The sequence below is a fragment of the Hippoglossus stenolepis genome, chromosome 1, assembly GCF_022539355.2.
Source record: "Hippoglossus stenolepis isolate QCI-W04-F060 chromosome 1, HSTE1.2, whole genome shotgun sequence".
Taxonomy (NCBI): Eukaryota; Metazoa; Chordata; class Actinopteri; order Pleuronectiformes; family Pleuronectidae; genus Hippoglossus; species Hippoglossus stenolepis.
In genome coordinates, this window is record NC_061483.1 from 11,991,217 (window position 1) to 12,013,976 (window position 22,760).

Genomic DNA, 22,760 nt, shown 5'->3' on the forward strand with positions numbered 1-22,760 from the left:
TCCCCTACATATTGTTAGATCAAGAGCGGCTCATTAAAAAGTCCTACCTTCACTTTTCTTCTCTTCCTTCTTCATCTTCTTCAGTCGCTTCAGCATGCCCCTCAGGTCGGTGATGCCGTACTGAAAAGCAATCTTCTCAAATTCTGAGGCAGGAGCGTGGCTGAGAATATCCCACACGTCCAAGTCGGGCTCCGTGTGCACCTGCACGGCTCTGATCCACGGGAAAAACAGTCAAGACGAAACCATAGTGTGTTACATCATGAATATAGACTTATAGACATATGCTAACAGTAACATTTTGGTAATAACAAAGATAAATACTGATTAATTTGATTATTTACAGATAATTTACTATCAAAGTAACAAGCAAAAGAAGAATTAGTGAATTTCCTAGATTGTTTATTGATTTATATCAAACATATGGTCAGTAAGTTGATAATATATGACTACACTTATGCATAAGTACAAGTAATAAAGTGTTTTTATACAAAATCATAATTTCCTGCAGTAAGTGTGATCATGAACAAGATACTGTCTATATGTTTATATATTATGAATGATCTCTAACCTTAACCATCTTCACTGGTTTAAGAACATATTATATGTTCATTGTTTTAAGGCCTTACTCAAACTTCTTACCTCCCTTGTTCATATATATGTAAATGAATAATCAATTTAAAACCTAAAATATATACTTTTCTTAAGATTCAGTGCTTCCAAATTCCATTGGAGGTGTTTCAGTAGAATCAAAAATCGATTCACATTTTTTTCAACCGTGAGCTAAAGATTGTTTATCACACCCACACATTGACCGTTTACTGTGCATATAGTCTGGTTTGACTCACTTTCTTTTGTTTAACTTTTCCACATATTGAGCATCTGCCGTGAGTCAGGCTGGATTCTCGACACAGCAGCCGTCTGTTGTCTCTGTGTGTTTTTACCACACCTGTCCACTAAGTGTCCTCAGCAACTTTTCTTCCTCATTCATTCACAGACTGCTGACTCTGCTCCTGCAGCCTCCTCTTATCAACTCATCGATGTATGTGGACAACACTGTGTTTTTACAAGTTTCAGCTGTTTATCTCTGTTGCCTGAGCTGCTTATACTGTTTCAGCCCTTTTTGTTCTTTGTCTGTCTATTTTCTTGTTGCTTACTTATTGTTGCATCTGACTGATCAGAGAGAATTGTTTTCATGTTTTGGGTTTCTGTGGTTTCTGTGCTATTATTTAACTGTTTAAGACTGTGAACGCCTTGTTGCACCTAAATAATACGATATTTAAAGTATTTTGTCGTACATTAGGTCAAAATTATTCTGACGTATTCTATTAACAATCAGGGGACAACACACTGTAAAATAATGTGTGCACATATGATAAATCCTTAGTAGAGTATACTTAACACTATAGATTTGCAAACAACATAATATGATATTATCACTTATTGATCAGAGGATAATTGGAACGCCTAAGAGCTCTTCCAGCATTGTCATAAATTAATACAGTAATGTGTTATGTTTTTTTCAAATAAATAAATTGTTAAAATAACAGAATCTTCTTTTCCACACAGCTCGTCAACAGTTTCTTACCGATGTGAGGATTTTAAGAAACTGCTGCTCATTCAGAGGAAGAACCCAAGAGGCAAATATGGCAAAACAAACCAGACAAGTTAAAACACAGCAGAAGCAACACAACCAGCATATTAGAAATATTCTTTTATCGCACAGTAGGGACAATGCGATAAAGCACGGCTGTTATTAAATAACAATGTCAGTTCAATCACATGTTAACAACATCATGCTTTGGTTTAGGGTGCGACATATTGTCCAGTTTCTCCCGTGCACAGAGGACAGGAAGTGTGTGTGATATTGGTGTCTGATGTGTTGGAAAAGTGACTTGGGCTTTTGAGAAAAAAAACACGATAAGTGAATCTCAGTGGCTGGAGACAAAATGTCTGGAAAAAATAATAATAAAGGGGTGAAAAGAAACAGCAAATCTTTGTCTGTTAGAGATTAGAGAGGTGTTGCTGTTTTAATAAGATAAAAAAGTGCAATAAGTTTGGGCAAGTAGGTTCCCAGGACCCTTTATGGTGTGAATAATTGGATGCATGTGTATATACGTATGATGTAATTTCACTGGCAAAGAAACTAAAATACTTTGGAGAAACCTTTGCAAACTCAAAATGATGCCAAACCTCATTTGTTATTTCAAATCCGGAGAACAAAGGTCACATCACGTTACTCTTACGTGTTAATGTTGTTTTACACGCAGGTTAAGTTTGTGATTATTCCAACTTTAAGTTTGCAGATGCAGATGTTGCTTACTCTCTGAAGACGCGGGGCGATCCAGAAAGAATGAGATTGAGACAGAGTTAGATTCAAAAAAAAAAGTGAAAGGCTTTACATTAAAATCAGTATTTTATCCTTGCTCACCTCTTCTTTAACAAGGTGCTGAAGTCCAGCTCTCCTGAGTCTTCATTTCCATCGGTGCTACTGCGGAAACATCGGCCACCAGCAACAAAACATAAACAGCACGAAACGCTTCTTTATCTCTCCACAGAAAAGATAAATGTTAATACTTTACAGGCATGGTTTGTTTTACAGTAAATAAAACAGATCCATATACCCAGGTTTTTACACCACATAAAAACAAGAGGAATTGTGTTGGACTGTTGAAGACTGACAGGAAACGAGTGGGTTGATAGATACAGTGGAAGTGAAGACAGGCAGATGTTTTGCTGGAGAGACAGGTGCTGCCATGTTTGAAGGAACGGGGCAACATTTCGGGAAATACACTCGTGGATTTATGCCACTCCATTAGCGTAGCTTAGCGTAAAGACAGGCTTCCAGGTTTGCATCCATGTTGTGCAGCCCACTTTACATTTGTGTTTCTCCCACCTGACACATAGACTTTTCATAAGGGTGATGTCTTTCACTCCTTTTAATGCTTTTTGAAGCATCTTACTGTGGAACTTTTACTGAATTAGAGAGTTTGACTGATAGTAAAGTGGCAAGACAAGAAACTTAGGGAGAGACAGAGGATGACATGGAAAAAAGCATATTACGTTTAAGCGGTCTAAACGTTAAAGGCTGTTTATTCCTGCTTCTACTCCTGCATCACCGTCAAACTTTAACCCAAAGATATGATTGCGGTCTCAAACCTTTCAATTAGCTCTTGGCAAAAATGCTACGAAGCACATGTATTTCCCAAAATGTTAAACTGTTCCTTTAAGCCATCGACAGCAGCAGCAGCAACAGTCGTCCGAGCAAGAACAATAGAAAACACTCAAGGTTAAAGAAACGAACAGTGGCTAAATAGGACGTGTTCATGTGGATCAGGAGATAAAGACGAGGTCACAGATTGGACTGTCTGCTTTTTTCCTGCCTCTGATCCGACAGAAGGATTAGAAGGTGAGTCCCTGGTTTATGTGGTGAAGTTACAACACACCATGGCTGCACTTCCTCTATGTGGCAACCGAGTGGAAGAGCTCGGCGCGCTCTCTCGATCAAACCCCCCGTCAAAGCCCACTCTGTGGTGGCTGTTTGTGCAGCTGGCTCTGCTGTTTTGATTGAGACCCAGGAGGGGATCAGAGAGAGCTCCCGGCTGCAACAAGTGCATGTTACTTAACAGTTTAATAAACCAAATACCTTCATATCGAGAGTCAAAGGTTAACAAGATGACAGTTTGTGTAAACAGCTATAGCTCCGTCCGGGGGTTCAGCTCTCTCGTGTTCTCCCTGCTGTGTGAATCAAATTCAGCAGATCGGAGGCGGCAGCATCCAAAACACTGTTTCTGTTCTTCGACAATCAGAGTTTGAATTTGAGCCTCCACTGTTGCAACAAACCACTTTACTACCTTGCTGATGGTCCTGTCCTCTTCTTACCGGCTTCACTCCTGATAGGTCAGCATTTACATGGTTATTCTTTCACATATAACATGGTGATAATAATTACGGGACCTATTAAATCTGACAACAAACTGGTAATGTTTCATCTCTTATCAACCATATTCACAAACTTATATAAGAAAAACTGTAAGAGGGGTTTAATTTGTGCTTTTTCCTTCCTTTGACCTCTAAATGATCTAATTTGTCCAGTTTCAATGTGGGCTCACATTTGGTCTCTAATGAATTGAATATAAACCAAAATGCAAAGAGCGCTAAATAAGTGTTGCATATTCATACTGTAGTGTAGTTAATGTTCCCCGTAGATAGCAGGAAATAGCTCAATTCATTCTTGATTTAATTTGGTGACGCATTACAAGTTATGACATTAATTTGAGATTATGAGATTTAATAGATGGTTGAAGTTCCAAAAAAACAACAACTGGTAAGATATTGGAGCAAAAGAAGATCCTCTTCACGTCAAGTTTATTCAGTTCATAATCATTACTTATCAACATGGCATCCGATTTAAATGTTTCCTTTAAACACATTTTTGAAGAATGGCTTTAATAGATGTTTTATTGTATTTTGACAAGTACATGTCAAAGAACGATATGACGATATTCAGATTGTATTAATGTTTGTTAACTTCTATGAAATGACAGATTGTTGAATAAAATCTTGTGATTTTTTATGTAAAATGTAAGTGAAACCCAAAAGGGTCTGATCCTAGGTAACATGGTTTTATAAGTTCTGTACAGAGCAAGAGGCTGACTTTTATAACAGTGTGATACCACTGTTGAGATGTGCCAGGGATCCAACACTAAAGCACTCGCTCAGCAATTACCATGAGCTCTCCTGTGTGCATCAGATTACAATATTTACCACAAATAGCAAACAGGGATAATCAGCATTTATTCAATTTGAATGTTAACTGCGACTAAAAGCATTATATATTTTCTACAAGGTAATAAAGTGTCATAATATAACTCACGTGCGCCTGAATGCTGCTCTTATGTCGAAGCCCTCAGGAGCACTCGCCTCTGAAATGCAGAGCACAATCCACAGTCATTGTCATACAACGCAATCGTGTTAGTGACCAAATCATTAATCACGATTGTAGGTTACATTAACAAAATCAAAAATACACAAAGTACTCACCATGCACAGTCAATTCAAAATTGCAGCTGTCAAACTTGTCCCTGGATGAAACCTCACATCTGTAAGCTCCGGCAAAGTTCGCCTTGGCTGCGATGACGAGCATCTCAAAGGTGTAGACCTGCAGCGACACGTGTGAGGAGAGATGTGAGGGAGGGTCCATGACAAATATCCTTCATTTTACACCATAACCTATGAGCTACAGAATATGCTTCATACAGAGAACATTATAAGTCAGCTTCAGGTTTCCCCTGCTTCATTCCCATTTAAATATTTCTCATTCCGTTTTATTCTGAAAGGAAATTCGTAGAGGTGATATCTCTGCCACAACTTCACCTTTAAGGTTGCAGCTCGTCGTGTTATCATGTTTAGAGGGGCGAGTTTGAACCCAATTAAAATATAAATATGTCCCATGGGCAGTTCAAGAAAATACAAATATCAAATTCTTCAAAAAACAATACATTTTCTCTTGCTGATATCTATGTTCCTGTTCTCGTGTCTTTTCGGTACCTTAGTGTTGCGGTCGACCGTCTCCTTCAGCTGAAGGTGTTTTCCAGACTTGCTGGCGAGGTCCATCCACTTCCCTTTGAACCATTTAACGGTTGGTTTCTTCAGTAATGACCCAGCGTTCACTTTAGCCACAAACGTGATGTTTCCACCTGCACAAACGTGTCAGTTGTCATGTGGTTTAACACATTGTCTTTTAGATTCTGATATACAATGCACTGGAGTACCTATAATTTAGCAGCAGAGACTCTATATTTTATACATTTTCTGTCATGTTATATATGTTTGTGAATTTAAACAGCAGTGAATTTTATAGGTTGGAATTTTACATGTACATATCTGTTTGGTATTATAATTCCTTTCATCATCTTTCTTTTCATTTTTTAAACTCTAAACCTTGTTATGACTTGGAACAGGTTTCTGTCTAACAAAACTTGACAAACCTTCAACTTTCTGTTGCATATTTTAAATTGTTTCCGACATACGAGAGACATTCAAATCTTAATCTTCACTTATGCATAATCTTCTATCATTTTGTTTTTGTTTTTTTGTTTTTTCCAAGAGAGATCATAATCATTACTCTTTTTATGAAGTCACTCACCCATAGTCACTTCTCCACTCTGGGGTTTCTCTGTGAAGATTCCAATCAGGTCCTGTCTGGTGTCTGGAGTCTGTTCCTCTGAAAACCCAACATGTTCATGACAGAAATGTCACAACGTGGAGTCCAGTAGCATGTTGGAAATCAGAGGAGGGAACAAAAAACACTTTCATTTAGACTGATGCTGGAATCTTCATATGAGCTCGGAGCCATAAAGGTTTCATCTGCGCTATTTGAAGATTTTTGCCACTTAATTCAAAGCACTTATATTTAACCTAAAATTCGGGAAATTGTTGAATTGAAACTTTTGGGTTAAAATTCTGATAGTATTTTTTGAATTCTTCCAACAGGTGATTCCAAAATCTGAGGGACTCAATCAAAGTATCAAAAGCAGAATATTTGATTATTTTAAGACAACAAATGAGGTTTAGACACTTGAATAAAAATACATTTTCATATTTTCTGTTACTCATTTGGCAGGAGCTCATACCCAAAAGCAACGTACAACTGACAGCTACAGTTTGGTGTCATCTGCATAGCAGTGATATGAGATGTCATGCAAGCAGATAATTGGACCCAGGAAAGTATTTAAAAGTAACACATTTAAATACTTGTATTCAGGTATCACACACCAAAGGGTGCTGAGGCCACAGGGGCTTGTGAAACACCAAACCAAAATACATGTATGTCACTGTGTTGTTATTAATCCACAAATAAAACATATAATTTACACCTTACTGACATGCTGTGTCTTTGTATGTTGGTGGCAGCAACTCTTTAACAAAAACACTGGTATGTTTTGACCTTTCAGGTGGAAGCTGAAGTCAAAGATCATAATAGCGTGGGCAGCAGGATGTACCGGACAAGGGAGTGAAAGTGTGACTGATTATATGAATGTTGGAACTGAGTAACTCACCCTCAGCTTTGGCAGGTGGAGCATCGGTGGCAGGCGGAGCGTCTTTTGCGGGCGCAGCGTCGTTTGCCAGAGGGGCATCGTTAGCTAGTGGCGCGGATTCGACCCCATTTGGTTCTGCTGCAGGCGGAGCGGGGGCCTGTGCTGGTTCAGCAATGAACGCACCAGGTGCATCAGTAGTGGCCTCAGCTGGAGCTTCTGAGTCACCAACATCCACAGAGATAACAAGGCACAAGTGAGCAGTAAAGTACAAATACAAATAATGGGCCTGTACAGAATTTTGACCAAGTAAGTGTCCAATCTGCCCTTCTTAATTTATATGTGTTGAATGAGTATGAAAGAACACTTCCGCCTTCAAAATGTGTCTAAAAAAGGAAATAAGCTTAGAAAATGTCTTTTGTTCTGTCCAGAATATTTTAGACACATTGTGAGTAAATTCTCCACATTTGAGCTTTTCATGTTTCATCTATCGTTCGTCCAAACATTGTTTCGTCTCTGGCAAACATTTATCGCCCAAATATTTCTTTGGTCTTATCATATTTGAATGGCCGACTGGTTTTCCATTTGTTATCAGCTGCCTCTTCTGAGCGCCAGTCAAGTGGTGGTTACTCATGAGGAAATAATGTGCTGGTGTGAGGGTCAAGGTCAACATGCAGCCAGAGCCAGAGTATGAGTGGCTATGATATGAGCCCCAGACAGCTGTGGGCAGTTGTTTGTCGCACGCTGGGCCCATTAGTCTGCTGCCTTTCTTTAAGATTTGTTTCCACTTTATCAAATCCAAACAAACGACCTTGAGTCTCCCTGATGGAATAATGGCACAAATTTTGCTCAGTGACACACTTAGCCCTCAGTCAATGCAGTTACTAACACAGTGCTCTTTAGATTTGGTAAAGTGCTGGACAAAATGATTGTGAATAAGACATGATAACACACGTTCACAGAATTTAAAGAATGGTCAGATTTTTCTTGGAAATGTGCTTATTCACGATCTTACAATGAGCCAGGAGACCGTTAGTTGAGCTTAGCTTAGCATCAACAATAGAAACGGGAAGAAACAGTAACACAGAGGCAGGATAATTTGTAAAATAAGTAAAAATGTGTCTAAAGCATCATTAATAGTTAAAGCTTCCTCAGTTTAATAGAATAATGAATAACTGAAAATGTTCTAATTTTAATTAAATATCATTAAACAGCTTCTGTTTGTAACTTTGTGTTGTCTACTGTCACGGACAGAGAAAGCCTCCATCCATACTACTATGTTTTATTTTGAAAACTGTCACGTGACCACTCACGTACGCTGGGCATGTGCGTGCCAATATCAATCACTCCCCTCCGACGCATGTAAACAGTTGTAAACAAAGAATTTTACTGCACAACAGCTGTTAGCAAAGACAACAGGGTCAGCTGGGCTTGATTAATAAGCCCCCAGACTAAAGCAGGCAGTGTCATTTGTAGTTTGTGTCTCTTTGTGGTCGTTGGAATGGAAGGAATGTTAACAGGTAGCACCCTTTGACTCCACTAGGGGTTGGCTTCACAACTGTAGTTTGAAAATGCCTACGAAAAGCAGGTCTTTTTTATTCCGATTGTCACGTGTATTTTAGGAGATTCATTAATGAGATTTACAGTGCTAGGAGGCTTTTTTTTACCACCACTGGACCTAGCCAGGCTCGCAGTTTAACCCCTATTTGCAGTCTCTATGCTAAGGTATGCTAACTGTCTCCTGACTGTAGCTTTACACTCCCCATTGGTCTCATGTGGTATCGATCTTCTCGTTTAACTCTCGGCAAGAAACTGAATAAATATTTACCTCAAAATGTCAAAGTAAAAGTGTTTTTTAAAGATAGACAGGAAGCTGTTTCAGGGATTCGGAGTGGAGCAGCTGTCAGACGGTGCAGAGTGTGTGAGTTCATGTGCAGAAACATCAAGTTCATGCAATGCATCAAATATTAATTTCCGCATTGAGTGCTCAGTTTCACTCTGTGCTCAGTGTCGATTATACAGCCTGTAGGCAAGCGAGCACACCCACAGCTGCCGCTTCAAAGTGCCCCACCTGGCCTTGATGTGACCTTCAGGTCAAACTTGACCTTTGACCCCCCAGCAATCACTGCATAGACATTGGCGTCCTCCTTGGTTATTTCTTTTATAGTGAGGGAGTGCTTTTTTCCGTCGGCTGTGATCACAAATTTGTCGCTGCTTGAGATGTCCTTTGAGTTGCACTGCCATTTTACTTTAGCATCAGACTTCTCGGTTTCTGCTTCAAACACCACAGAGGACCCCTCCTCTGCCGCCTGACTCTTTGGTTTCTTGGCAAATGCTGAAACTGAAGAGGGAGGGTGGATTCAAAATAGAAGTTAGCCCCTTTTCTTCTTACCACATATTTTCGTGTTAGCAAAGACCTTGATGAGAAGTAGACTTTGAAGTGTTTCGTCAAGTGAGATAACAGACCCATTTGCATTTATGTGGATTTTGTTTCATCGGAACTTCATATCAGAAGTTTGGGTCTGGGTCAGTTTGTCTGGGTCAGATGTGTTCACAACAGTCGCTGTGAAGTTTTACGGATATTTTCCTGATGCGTTCTCACTTGGGTTCACTCGGAAAAATTCCTTACATTTCACCAGGGGGGTGGCAGGAAATAAATCTGCAACTGACTCGGCAAATCCTTATTTTAACCAAAGATAAAGCTCCTGAGCTGAGTGAAGCCGCTCATGTGGAACAATGACAGCGTTGTACAATCCTGAGCTCACTGGCAGGAGCTGACTGAAAACCAGTGAATTGACCTTCTCTGACAACACACTGAATTCTTCCCAAAACAAACATTTGGCTGTCATACATGTGCAGTGTTGGTATGATATGGAAATACTAAAAGACTTCAGTAAAACATACATGATCCTAAAGAGCAAAAAATAAATAAATGAAATAAATAAAACATGACAAGGTGTCTATGGACAATCTGTCAAACTATTCATAGTATGTTTTACACTCATTGTGTAAAGCATCTGTCAACTTTCCTTTTCTTTTTGAATATATTCACTGTCAGTCTCAAACATCTTCAAAAGGATTAAAAAATAGCTCTGACAACAGACACGTCTTAAACAGTAACACCATATAGGTTTGGAACTATGAAACATGTGTGAGCAGAATTCAGATGCATATTACTCACAGGTGTAGGCCTGAGCAGTTATGCATGGCGTTGCAAAACCACGCAATAAAAATAACAAATCTCCACACACTGCAAGATGAGCCTATGAGTTTAAATATAGGTTAAATATGTACTGGTCTAATAAATGAGGCTGGCAGGCTTCAGCTGCAGCAGGGGCGCAGGTATCACAGCGGAGGGATTAAGTCAACTCTATTTTAGTGACTGTGGAGGCTCAAAAAGAACGACGTGCCCTCACTGTGTCACGACATCTCTCGTCATGTTGTCAATTATTCATGTCACTTCACCTTTCACATCTTTACCTGACTTTGTCCAAAGTCAAAATGATTCCTCCTCTCTATTTTAAAATCTCACCTTTCCTTGTTTTGGATTCTGAATGAGATACTATTGTTAAAGCTGAATTTTAGATAGACAGGAAATGAACAGACACACCATGATGTAACTACTACACTGTCAACTACTCTGTTTACTAAGGTTCAAGTACAAATTCAATGTCAATAGTGTTTGTAGGTTAAAGTAAAAGCTTAAATTAACAAAAATGTTGATTTACTGACTCATAAAATAATTGCCTATAGCCTTTATGTTGTTTATCTAAGCTGAAGGTCAAAACACAAGGTCACTGACTGTCCGGCATGTATCTAAGTCACTGACACAATTTATATTTATAGGTCACAATATTTTAACATTAATACATATCAACTTTACTATCAATATTTAGGAGGATTTATGGTTGTGGTTTTGTTTAAATTACTGTTTGGTTGTATTTTTTTCCCATTAATTTTGTTCGTCTTAATATTCATATTTATGTTTAAGTTGGGTTTTTGAAATGAAATAAAAGTAAAAATGTGCTCCAGAATAAACCAAGTTAATTTACTTTTTTTACTGTATAAAGTTCTTATTTACTGTAGCTCAAAAAGTGAAAACAACTTTCAAACCTCCTGTTGATTCCACTGGTGTTAATCATAATTGGTAATAATGCTTCAGGCTCAAGACAATCATAACTGTTATTGTCCTCAACAAATCCTTGACACTAAAAGTCTTAGCGGCCATGTGGCGCTGCTCTGTGTCATCTGACACCAGACACATCCTCACTCCACACACACACATCCCCTTTCCACTGAAGACAGGAGGGGAATAAAAAAAAACTGTGGAAAGTCATTTGTCAAGTTGGAATCCTGTCGGGCATTTTTGGATCAGCGATGCATTTTGTGAATGTGAGCGTGTGGATTTCACATGGGACGATCTTTCCACCAGGACCGTGTGTGACGTGAGGTCCTGACACGGTCAGAGGGGCTTTGTACTAAGGATGGGTAATTGCTTCAGCTACTGGTTCCTAATATTACCAAGTTAAGCCAAAGATACATTCAAATTAAATGGGTTGTACTTTTACTGCCACTGCATCATGACTTTATTGCGAGCTACATTCATCTGTTTTATCCCCCTCTCAATTTCAATACACTTTATAGTTACTATTTATATTGATGTTTAAGGCGTTTCATGATGTTTCTTTAGTTTATCTATATTAAATTAAATTTGACTAAAAGCTGGTAATAGATTAAAACAATGAACCGATCTGAAGTGAGTGGTTTGGTTGTGGTGTGAAGTTGTTTAAGTGAGAGGTGCAGTCAAATATTTTATAGTATTTTCTTACAGGACCTTTCTACACAAAGAAATATTATTTAGCGTCATTCTGCTGCAGTGTAGTTGAAAGATCACAATTTGTCCACGTTCCCCAGATGAAGACAGTGGTCAATAAGAATGTGCTAATATCCCAAAGTTGACATCTTTAAACAATTCACTGGACGTTGATTCATTTTCAAAAGTGGTTGAATCATCACTGACCGTTTTTTTTGACTGGCTCCGGCATCCTGAATGATCTCCTCTTCTCCTCCACAGCGTGACTCACTCGTCCTGCACAGTCTGCGGTCTATCTCAGCCCCTCTGCCTTTAATAGTGCTGCCAGCCTCCCCTCCTTTCATGAGCCATCCCATCTCTCAGGCATCTTCTTTTCTTTTTTTTTTTCTAGGCCCAACGCAATGTCCGAAAAAACAACAACCACCCACTCAACAAAGTTCATCCCACAGCAGCGGCGCCCCCCCCTCCCCCCCACCCCGCCGCCAGTAATGTCTGACCTCTCGGGCTATATTTCAACCATCCTCTCCTCCAACACCTCGGCTGAGTGACAGGACTCGAGAGGGCGGGGAGAGGATGTAAGGCAGCAGTTAAATTTAGAAGCCTGGATCCCAAAAAAAAGTTTGTTTGTTCTCGTCACATCCCTCTGTCACCCTATAAATCTCAGAATGAATCCTGCAGAGGTTGGAATGAAGTGCTCTTCAGTTTGTCTGGTGCCAGAGACGACGGTTTTCCCTTGATGGACGAGGTCTTTAGGAAATCTCATACATTTGCAGACCAATAACCAACTAAATTCCAGGTTCATTAAAGTTATTTGTCATATACTGATTTAATTAACTTTAATAAAAGGTTTTTCTACATTTTGATATTTCAATATCAATTTCAACAACGCATGTGTTTTTCTTTTTTTTATAATCTCAAAATTGTTGTAACCTTTTTATTAAAATGTCACTGTTCTAAAATATTTTACTGTTTATATATATGTTCTATTCTAAGTACCCTTTTCATGTAAAGCACATTTATACAATGGAAAGTGCTAATAATATAAATACTTTAATATTATGATTATTAATATTATTAATGGCCTTTTATTATTGTTATTATTGTTGTTGTTGTTATGCAGTGCTCATTCCATTATATTCTATTACTCAGCTGTTAGTGAGGGGTATGGTTTAGACCTTCACCATTGAGGGGAGCTGTTGGCTCTTGGGACAGCAGGTGTTGTTGTATATATATATATATATATATATACTTACACACTGCACGTTACATTTGAGCAAGTTATTACTCTTTATTCGTGAATATTATTTAATTTTGAGGTTTTTACTATTGTTTTATTACAAATACATTTCATCTGTAAAAGTGAAATCTGTTGAATAGTTTTCTGTTTAACGTGAGGAGTGTCAACCCAGTTTATACGACTTCAGAGGTTAAACTTCTTTGTTTTGGAAAATGCTGAATTAAACAAACTGTGAAAGCTGTGAAAATTCATAGAAAACTCCAAAGCACCTTGCTTTTAAACAATTCAAATACTTTTATTATCATGACACGATCAAATTAAACTCTCAAGCCTTTAGAGATCTACTGGAACACATGCTCTCGGTCCACTGATAGGAATCTGTCACTCATGTGAACTGTGATAACGACAGCTACACGATCAAGAAAAAGTCCGATATGCAACACAAAGAAAAAAAAGATTTAAAACTGCATGTCATGCTGGAACAGAAGATTAATATGAGAACAGCAGAGGTGTGAGTGTAGAGAGCTGGTATCTGCAGTGTGTCAGGCCACACAGGCCGATACATGTGAGAACTGAGTGACAAGCCACTTCACCCATCCTGGCCCGTATTAACCTCATAGTTCCTCATCGTTCACTTATCTTTAAAGCCGTAATGAAAGGTGAGAGAGCTCTTCGGTGCAACTCACACCAAACAACCCGATATGATCTTTACTTCTACGTCTTCTCCTTTTTGTGCCTTAACTCTGTTGTGAGATCTTGACACTAAAAAGGTTAAAATACACAGATGAACAATTCATTTTTTCTACAAGCAAAACACAAAGCATTACAATAATATGATCACAGTGAGCATTCCATCTCATTAATGACTTATTGGTGTCTCCCTCCTGTTTTAAATATGAAATGGAAATTTAAATATGTACAAACAGTGGTTTTACTCATAATTAAAAGAGAACCTAAGACATGAGGTGATACGAACATCAAAGGCAGAAGGCCCGGGCCCTCCTGGACCTTACTCATCATTAAAGCATTGAATTTAATGTTGAAAATGTGTAAAGAAACATTTCCTAAATATATTATGCACCAATAAATGTGTGTATATACATTTAAAAATGCATACAGGACATAACAGTGACTTGCAGTTAAAATGCAACACCCCTGTCTCTCTCTTCCCCCGACTGTACACTATTAATTATAGTTATTAAAGAGTAGTAGGTTATAAAAGATGATCCACTTGAATGTAAAGAGTTAGATAAGAAGATTGATACCACAGGTTTATAAATGTATCATATCATTAATTGTATAGACATTTAATATGAACTTAGTCTCTGACATCCTCACATTCAGACTACAGGAAGTCACTGGACAACAAACAGGCCATCACGTAACTCCACAAACTGTTGTGTTTAGGTTTCTGTCCCGATTAGATAATATGAGATCATCACTGAGCTTCAGATGTGTAAAACAACATAGAAAGAAAGATTTTAATACCTGCCTGGAAGCAGGTTCCCACTACTTCCTGTTTCTCAATGGAAAGCTAAGATAACCCCCTGCTGGCCACAGCTTCATATTAACTGTGACACTTTCTCAGTCTTGGTAAAGCCAATAAACATATGTCCCAAACTCTCAACTAACTTTTATTTTTACATCAAAAAATCTAATTAAACTAAATAAAGAAGATGGATAATTTGCCAGAGTTTGGAGCCTGTCACTGTAGATGATCAGGTTGGCCAGTGGTGGTTTTGGCACCTTGGATATATTAAACAGCGGTATTTTAAAGTGCGGCCTTTTCATTTCAATGAAACTTGCTCACCCAGCACATGCTGCACGTACTGTCTGCTAAAAAAAGTTTTGTATGCTTCCTGTGGGCAAAACTATGACGCTCATGTGTTTGTGCCTTTACTCTCACAGCTGCAGTCGGTGGCATTTGAAATGTAAACTCAGTTGCCAGTTGCAAATACAGTCTAATGCAATGATAAACAGTTCTGAAGTAAATCCTGCCTTCATTTAAAAACTTGTGTAGAGAGGTGTTGGTCAGTTTGGTGGATGTTTGTGTTGTTTCTGAATTGTATTGCATTATACAGAGTTTTAAAATATGTCACTGATATAATTTTGATTAAATATATTAAGCCCACAGAATCAGTGACAATCACTTCTTATAAGTTTTTATAGACTTACTTTAATGGGATGTCATCTTTTTATAATTTTTTTATCACCATGTGTTTATCTATTTATTCTTTATGTGACATCGTCTTACATGCACAGTACTTTGTTTTCGACTACCTCAACGTTGTTGTCTGGCTTTCTTGTCACATATCCTGCTGATTGTTAATTCTCTTATTTTTTGCTTTTTGGATTTGCGGTCAAAGCACTTCGTAAACTTTGTTTTTAAAGGTGCTATATAAATAAAGTTTGTTATTATTATTATTATTATTATTATTATTATTATTATTACAGACTCACTGACTGTATCTGAGCTAATGATTTAAATTGTGATATTCAGAAAATGGTTTAAAGTTAATGCTGCTCAGTAATTCTTTTCATTCTTTTACTGCTGTTCGTTGTATATTTCTTTACAAGACTCTATGGAAAACTTTCCCTCTGAATCATAGCATCACATGACTTGCAGTTACAACTTTGGCCACCACATGGAGACTGCTGCTCTATGAAGCAGCCTGCTGCCACCACCTGGAAGTAGTGGGCAGGGGTCAGAGTTCAGGCTTGGAATATTTCAGGATGAATCTGAGGGAATCAGAACATCGGATACTTAAGGCAAGTGGTCTCTGTTATGTCTTTCTATTCCACACTTTCATGCTGCATTACCCAGTATTTTCAAGGGATTGATTCCTCTGTACAGCAGTATTGGTGCTATTCACAAAATCCTACAGTTTTTACCAGAAGAACAAGGTTGATTAAGCATCTAAGACCAGAAACTACTTTTACTGACCCCACCCGGACGTTTCCCTCCTTCCTACATGTACGTTTTTCTCTCCAGGTGACCCCTCCCCAGGACCTCATCGCTGAACTGGTACGTGAGCTTCTTCTTGATCTTTTTCACCTCTCCAGTTTTGCCGTAGTTGCGCAGAGCTCGAGCCATCTTCTGGTAGGTCATTTTCTTGCGGTTGCCCTTCTGGATTCCCCAGCGGTGAGCCAGAGCCTCTTTGTGTTTGGAGGAAAACTGGAATGTCCCTTTGTCTCTGTCCACCCACCAGATACTGTCCTTCATATCGCCATTCCTTAAAAGGTCCAGCAGGAACTGGTACAAACGGATCTTCTTTTTATTTCCTTTTGGAGACATCAGAGAGTTGTATGTATTATAAATTTGGTTGCTCACAAATTCGTTTACACATGAATTTAAAGGATAAGAAAAGGTTCGAAATTCTGTCACATTCCTTTTAGCAGACATGGGGAGGGATGACATTTTAAATGTATTCTTGTTAAAATCAGTTCAGCTTATAGAATCATAGAGTTGTAGGGTTTAGGTCACAGAAGGTCCTCTGACACAGGGGACTACGTTGGACTGTGAAACAGTGAGTCCTGATGTGCTGGACACGACATCTGCTCAACAAACAAATTGCTGACACATTTCTGCAGTAAAACTTGGTTACTCTAAACAATGCGAACCAATAACCTCCATTATTCCCACAACCCAATGAAAAAATCCAGCTTTGGAGACAAAAACCACAACACGACATTGTGTCCACTTCTGTTGAGGATGTGTCACCACTGTGTCAAAGCAGTTGTGCAACAAATAGCTCGTCCTAAAACTGCGTTGTAAGCTGTCAGCAGAACATAAAGCTGACGTGAGTCAATACCCAACCCCCCCCACCCCAATAAAGACAAACTCTGGCCTGTTACCCAGAAAAGAACAGCTCTCATTCTTTGCATGGTGGGTGGAAACCATTAGTATCCACTCACAATTATTAAATATCAAAACACACATCTCACCCCCTGGTGGGAGGAGTCGTGGAATCAGAGAGACGACGAACAAAGCATTGTTGCGGCACAACCACATGTTGACAATATGAGCAGGGCAGCAATTGGACCTGCGTCTACTTCTTGAGATTCAACCATATAAAACAAGTCCAGTGACTTAGCACGTCTCCATATACCATGACCTGGAGGACTGAGAGACTCCACATGGCCTGCACAGTTGGTGTTCTTAAAGTGTCAGTGTTAACTGCTTACCCCCACACACATACAGATACATACAGATAATATGACATGCCCTGTAAGTCTGGCCCTTACCCAGCTCTCCTGGTATGACATAAGGAACTCGATCCCTCAGACACTCTTCGTCAGACACTTCCAGTGGGGGACTGCGTCCTCCGTGGTCTTCGTCGTCAGAGCTGCGCTGGGACACGTGCGGCGGATACAAAGCCCGAGGGAAGAATGCCACCTTCAACACAGAGTCAGGGTTAATTCTCTAAACAGTCTTAAATCTTAATATTTGATTATACATTATTGATTATAAAATATTTGAAATAATATAATTTAGAGTTTAAAAGTGTTACTTGTAGTAGTTGTCAAGTCTATATGGTATTTTAATAGCTACACAATTCTGCCACAGTAAAGTTAATAAGAAGATGAGGAAGAAAAAAGAATTCATTGTATTTATTGAATATATAAATAAAATCATTCATACAAAGACTTATCTGTAACTTTTGTTTAGCATTATTGTAGTATTATTTTAAATTGCAAAATATGCTGCTGCTGATATATTATAGGCCAATGTTCCTAACATCAAACGTAGCACACAGCTCAATCTGCATGAGCTGTGGATCTGTGTGATCTGTAGTAGTAGCTGTATGTCTGGGTGGGCAGCGGTTAACATCGTTATAACATCCTTTACAAAAACACAGTGACTGGTGGAAACCTACATGGGAACTCACTGTGTGAATCGTGGTTTTCACATTGTTTTCTCTTATCACGCTTAATGCATTTAGATGCATCAGCACCTTTTTTCCACACTCAAACACATTTTGCTTCCATTAAAAAAGTAGCAGCCAATTTTTCACGTGTTCACTAGTGAAATGTGATGTGTGTCATGAGATGGAAAAGCACACATGCGTTGTGCCCTTGTGAGGGATTCAAACAACAAACTCACAAGTTTAAACTTGTTTATTTTTTCATTGTGTCTCTGCATTTACCCTGAAACAGGCGTATGAAAAATAAAGTTTTCTGCATTTTCCATGGAAATGTAATTCGTTTTATAAATTAATGAATTATTTACAATGACAGTCATTAGTAATGTTAGTGATAATATTGAGGTTCACCTGGAAGCAGTGCTAAATGCACAAAGGATAAATTACATGAAATTCATTATTTTTTAGTATATATAAAGTATTATTTTCTTGTTAAACATTCCTTAAAACAACAAATGGTCTGTGTATGTATGTTCACAAATGTATTACAGTTTTTTTCAAGTATTTAAAAAAAATATGTGTTTGTTTGCTTTTTTACTGCATGAAATGTATTTTATGTACCATGGTCACCAGCGAACTATTTATATACTTAAATACAGTATATTATGTAGAGAGGAAGTGTTTACGTGCCCAGCTTTAGTTTTGACTAGAATTTAATATAATTAATAATTGAAAGATAATTAAAATAAGCACATGCATGTTTTTTCTTTTAAATATGTAAAGCACTTCTGGTCTTCACAACACGACTCAACAAATGGTAAATGTATCAGAAGAGATTTGAATTGTTGTCTAAATTTAGTCTAAAACCATCTCTGCTCTATAAGCTGAGTAAGTTAAGTTCAGAATCAAGGCCGTGTTTATTTATATAAATATATATATATACTATAAACTGAAATAAAAAGAGAAGAAAAAAAAAAATTCATAAACTAAAGATTTTCTTGTAACTCAAAAGATTCACTTCCTGATTTCTGTCAGAGGACCCTAAAATGCCACTAACTCTAAATTTCCCTTCTGATTGGAAACTCAACTTTGAATTATGCTGAGTTTTCACTTTGCTGTGAATCTGATGTAGATTTGAGGATTTAGAGACTTTACTGTGAACAATATCCGTTAGCATGTGTTCAGTCATATAACACCATATATGTGTGATAATTAACCAAGAATCGTCGTTTTAATCTTTTCTCCTTTAGCACCGTGAATACTGAGACCCTCGAGTCCGATCAGTAGTGGACACCACGTTGTATAAACTGAATCATAATAAGGTTACATTGCTTAAGAAGTCCGACTGTTCATCATTGAAACAACAGACTATAGAAAACCAGGCATTCTGGGCAATATCTGTTAGGAATTTTTGTAATCCATAAAATCATGATGGTGTAATATACTTTGAGCAGCAGTGCATTCTGGGTGTGATGTTGGAGTCAATGGCAGAAACGCTGCTAGAGGAGAACATGAAGTTTTAAAGGAGTTTTTAAGGATATTTTATTTGAATCCTTCACTTTCTAATTAAACCATGCGGTAAGTTGAAATACATTTTATCTGTGTATCTACATGTTTGCTGTCGTCCTCTTAAACAAACTAATAATAAAAGTAACTGTGACTAATCAGTAGCCTAACTAAGCTAGCTTGTAGCACTCTCATCCTCGTAACTTGCCATACTGTGACGCTCACGCACAACAATAGTATTAACTTTGTTTAACTGATTTTTGTAGGTGAGGCAGAATTTTGAATAGTTTAAAGTAGTCAGTCATATTAGCTTTAGTTTTTGGGGGGTTGGTTTGTGGGTTAGCAGCGTCATTACGCTCAGGTTTGACAGTTTTTCCTCTTTTTGTCCGAGCTTTTCCACATAAAAGGTAAATATTAGATGTAGCTTACATCAAAAGGCAGTAGAGCAAGTTACAGCAAATTTTGGATTGTTACGCTTAAATGATTGAAAAGGACATCAACGTTAATGAACGTTAGCTAGATTTTTTACAATGTCTATCACAGTCAACCCCTAAATATCAACAGTAATACAGTTTTTGTTTTATTCATTTTAACTAGATTCACGTTAATGTTTAAATGCACGTGGACGTTTCTTGTGTCCAGGTATACATGCATCCATATGTGTGTGTGTGGGGGTTTATTTTGTAGGTGCCCGATGGACTCACCGGTTGCTGTAACACATGTGCATGTGCCCCAAGATTTGGATCAAGCAGGCTTTCTGCGTCGTATCTTATGGCGTCGTGACGTATGAGGCCGGGCGGGTGGAGAGCCTGCACGCTCTGCAGTTCTGTGAAGTTTGCTTCTTGGAGGTTTTCAAATTCTGCTGGGTGCACGTGAGGGTGAGGGTGGTAGTCCCACTGATCTAAAGTGAGAAAAGTGAGAAACGACACAACGGCCACAGGCTGTTGGATGGTACACCACTGGTTTGTTTCGATTGCAACTTGTACCCCAAAAACAAAGCTCAGGAAGAATTGTCTATAAAATATTTTTTGATGTCTTAAAAAAAAAAGATTAAATTAAACATGACTGATGACTCTTTATATTTGTGATAAGATGTCTAAAAGTGTGAGACAGTACTTGACACTGAGCTGTTAACTCATAGTGCTTGAGTTGGCATTAACTGAAATTACATGTGGAGGATAATAATGGACCATTCAGCAAGCTCTTTCCTGTTTGTTGCCACACTAGCGGTTTTGCCGCAGCCGCTGACTTTGAATTTGTACTTTTTCGTATCGTCTTTGATTTTTTTCCTCTCATTGTTTTTAATCAAGGTTTAACATTTTGTTTCTATATTTTAGGTATAACTACCAAAATAGAGTGGAGCCAGACAGAGGTGAACACTTCACATGAAAACTAATCCACAATGCATTGTATATCCTTGGTAAATAAAAGCCTTGTCATGCAGCTTTATCTTGATTTCAAGACACATTTATGACAATTACAACTGGTGCCTTCTCAGCAGCACATTTTATGCTCTAACACTCCTCCCATTGAGGTTGTTTTGGTGCAATATTTAAAACAGTTGATTACCAGAGAAAGTAAAGCACCTCTCTTGTATCAATAAAAACCCCTTGGGGCAAAAGTCGTTCTATGTCTGTAGTTGTAGCAGCCAAAAGAAATTGCATCTGTTTCCTGTGTTCCATCCACCCTGATGTGGTGCGCTCCAGCTGCACACACTGCAGCCTTTTTATGTACAGTACAACAGAAAAGTTACTGTCACCACATCAGGCCATGGTGGTGGATTTGAAGAATAAAAAGAGAGATGACTATAAAAAATGACGATAAAAAGATTAGAGCACCGAGTTGAATACAATATTCCTTTTTAGAGGATCTAGTTGATGTAATTAACATTTGCCCTCACAGTCCTTATCATTTGCTTCTGTTTCATAGTGTTTTAAATCAAAAGTCAGCAATTAAACGAACAAGTGATGGTTTGATTTAATAAAAAATGAGACAAAAATGGTGAAGTAAAACTCACCTGCCTGGATATCAGTATCAAGGACATATGGAGTATAATATTCCGTGATTTGAGGTCTGTAGATCTCTGGGTCATACATCTCTTCTGGATGCTGCAAAAGCAAATAAACAAAATACATTATACATTTTCGGACACAAAATAACATTAAAATGAAAATCTTTTACTGGTGTATATACTTCAGACGACACACATCAGCCCTTATGTGAAATATTGATACTCAGCAAATTTGGAAAAATATTAACATCGTCTCACAATATACAAAATATACAAAGTTTGAAAATTCTTGTAAACATCTTAGCAATGTTTTAAAACTGAGATGAGGCATCAACAACACGTGTTATAATGATCTTTTTTCTTGCCACTGCCGTTGTGAAACTCTCCAGAACGTTTGAGTTTCATTTTCACGATGATCTCAGTATAAAAGGCTCACACTTTGTATCCTCTATTCAAAGTGAAGTAGACTCACAAAAGTCATGTACTGAAAAATGAATATTGTCTATCCTCTTGAATATCAAATGTGTTTTCATTTTTGTCTTCCTTTAAAAAAAAAACACAGCCGTTGCTTTGAGCCTGAGATGTTAAAAGTCACCGGAGAGTTTAGAAAGGCCTATAAATAAAAGAAACCATACTCACAGGTGGGATGAGATAGCTCTCCATTCTGTATGGATGCAACATGGAGACCTCTTCTCCAATGGACCGACTCTAAGACGCTTTGCTGGCAAAACACTCTCAACCTTTCAAAACTTTTGCGGCACCATTGCACAATGTTTCAAAATTTCCTCTCACTCAACGAAAAACCCCAAAATGTCTCCCTCTCTCTTATTGTAACGCTCGCACACAGCGTCGACCTTCACTGCCGTCGAAGGCCTTCAGCCGTGTCAGATAAAATGGAATAAGCGAGGCCTGCTGTTTAACTGTGAAATGAAAAAGGAACTTTTGACTTCTGTAAAATGTGTGTGTGCATGTGGGTGGGAGCAATCGAGTGTGTCTGCTGAAGCTTCCTGGGCATTGATGATTTGTCTGAGGAGACCATGACATTTTTATCAGGGTCTATCTACTGTCCCCTCCCTCAGCAGCCAATCACCACCACGAGTTTTTTGCCCCACTCCCTGAAATGTCTTAGCCTTTTAACATATTTTCAATTAATGCATGTGTTGGTCTCCACACCAGTAGAGAAAATGTGGTGCGGCAGAGCATAATGGGTACATGCTGTAAATGAATATACACTAGTAACTGGTCGAATAGAGGATCTAAATACTCAGCTAGTGCAGGTTAAAGTGAAGTGTTACCC

The 22,760-nt window shown here is 38.2% G+C and overlaps 2 protein-coding genes across 7 annotated transcripts in view; both read right to left on the minus strand.

Moving 5' to 3' along the window:
• mybpc3 (myosin binding protein C3) overlaps window positions 1-12,207 on the minus strand; it is a 28,632-nt gene extending 16,425 nt beyond the window's left edge. For 2 of the 6 annotated variants that reach the window (XM_035155734.2, XM_047339784.1), the window contains exons 1-12: window positions 12,055-12,207; window positions 9,106-9,375; window positions 7,059-7,253; window positions 6,146-6,223; window positions 5,548-5,696; window positions 5,041-5,158; window positions 4,874-4,922; window positions 3,852-3,890; window positions 2,429-2,488; window positions 2,321-2,323; window positions 1,586-1,609; window positions 48-211 (exon numbers count right to left, since the gene is read on the minus strand). In XM_035155734.2, coding sequence (XP_035011625.1) covers window positions 48-211; window positions 1,586-1,609; window positions 2,321-2,323; window positions 2,429-2,488; window positions 3,852-3,890; window positions 4,874-4,922; window positions 5,041-5,158; window positions 5,548-5,696; window positions 6,146-6,223; window positions 7,059-7,253; window positions 9,106-9,375; window positions 12,055-12,079 — 1,174 coding nt within the window. In that variant the 5' untranslated portion in view covers window positions 12,080-12,207. The remainder of the gene's footprint in view (window positions 1-47; window positions 212-1,585; window positions 1,610-2,320; window positions 2,324-2,428; window positions 2,489-3,851; window positions 3,891-4,873; window positions 4,923-5,040; window positions 5,159-5,547; window positions 5,697-6,145; window positions 6,224-7,058; window positions 7,254-9,105; window positions 9,376-12,054) is intronic. The other 4 variants (XM_035155739.2, XM_035155737.2, XM_035155735.2 and 1 more) reach the window with 4 other exon arrangements.
• Window positions 12,208-13,354: 1,147 nt separating this feature from the next.
• Window positions 13,355-22,493, minus strand: spi1b (Spi-1 proto-oncogene b). Its single transcript, XM_035159078.1, has 5 exons — window positions 22,103-22,493; window positions 21,470-21,560; window positions 20,157-20,353; window positions 17,330-17,480; window positions 13,355-16,366 (listed from the first exon to the last, which is right to left on the minus strand). Exons 1-5 carry the CDS (start codon window positions 22,142-22,144, stop codon window positions 16,053-16,055), a joined length of 795 nt encoding a protein of 264 aa, XP_035014969.1. The 5' UTR covers window positions 22,145-22,493; the 3' UTR covers window positions 13,355-16,052.
• Window positions 22,494-22,760: the final 267 nt, after the last annotated feature.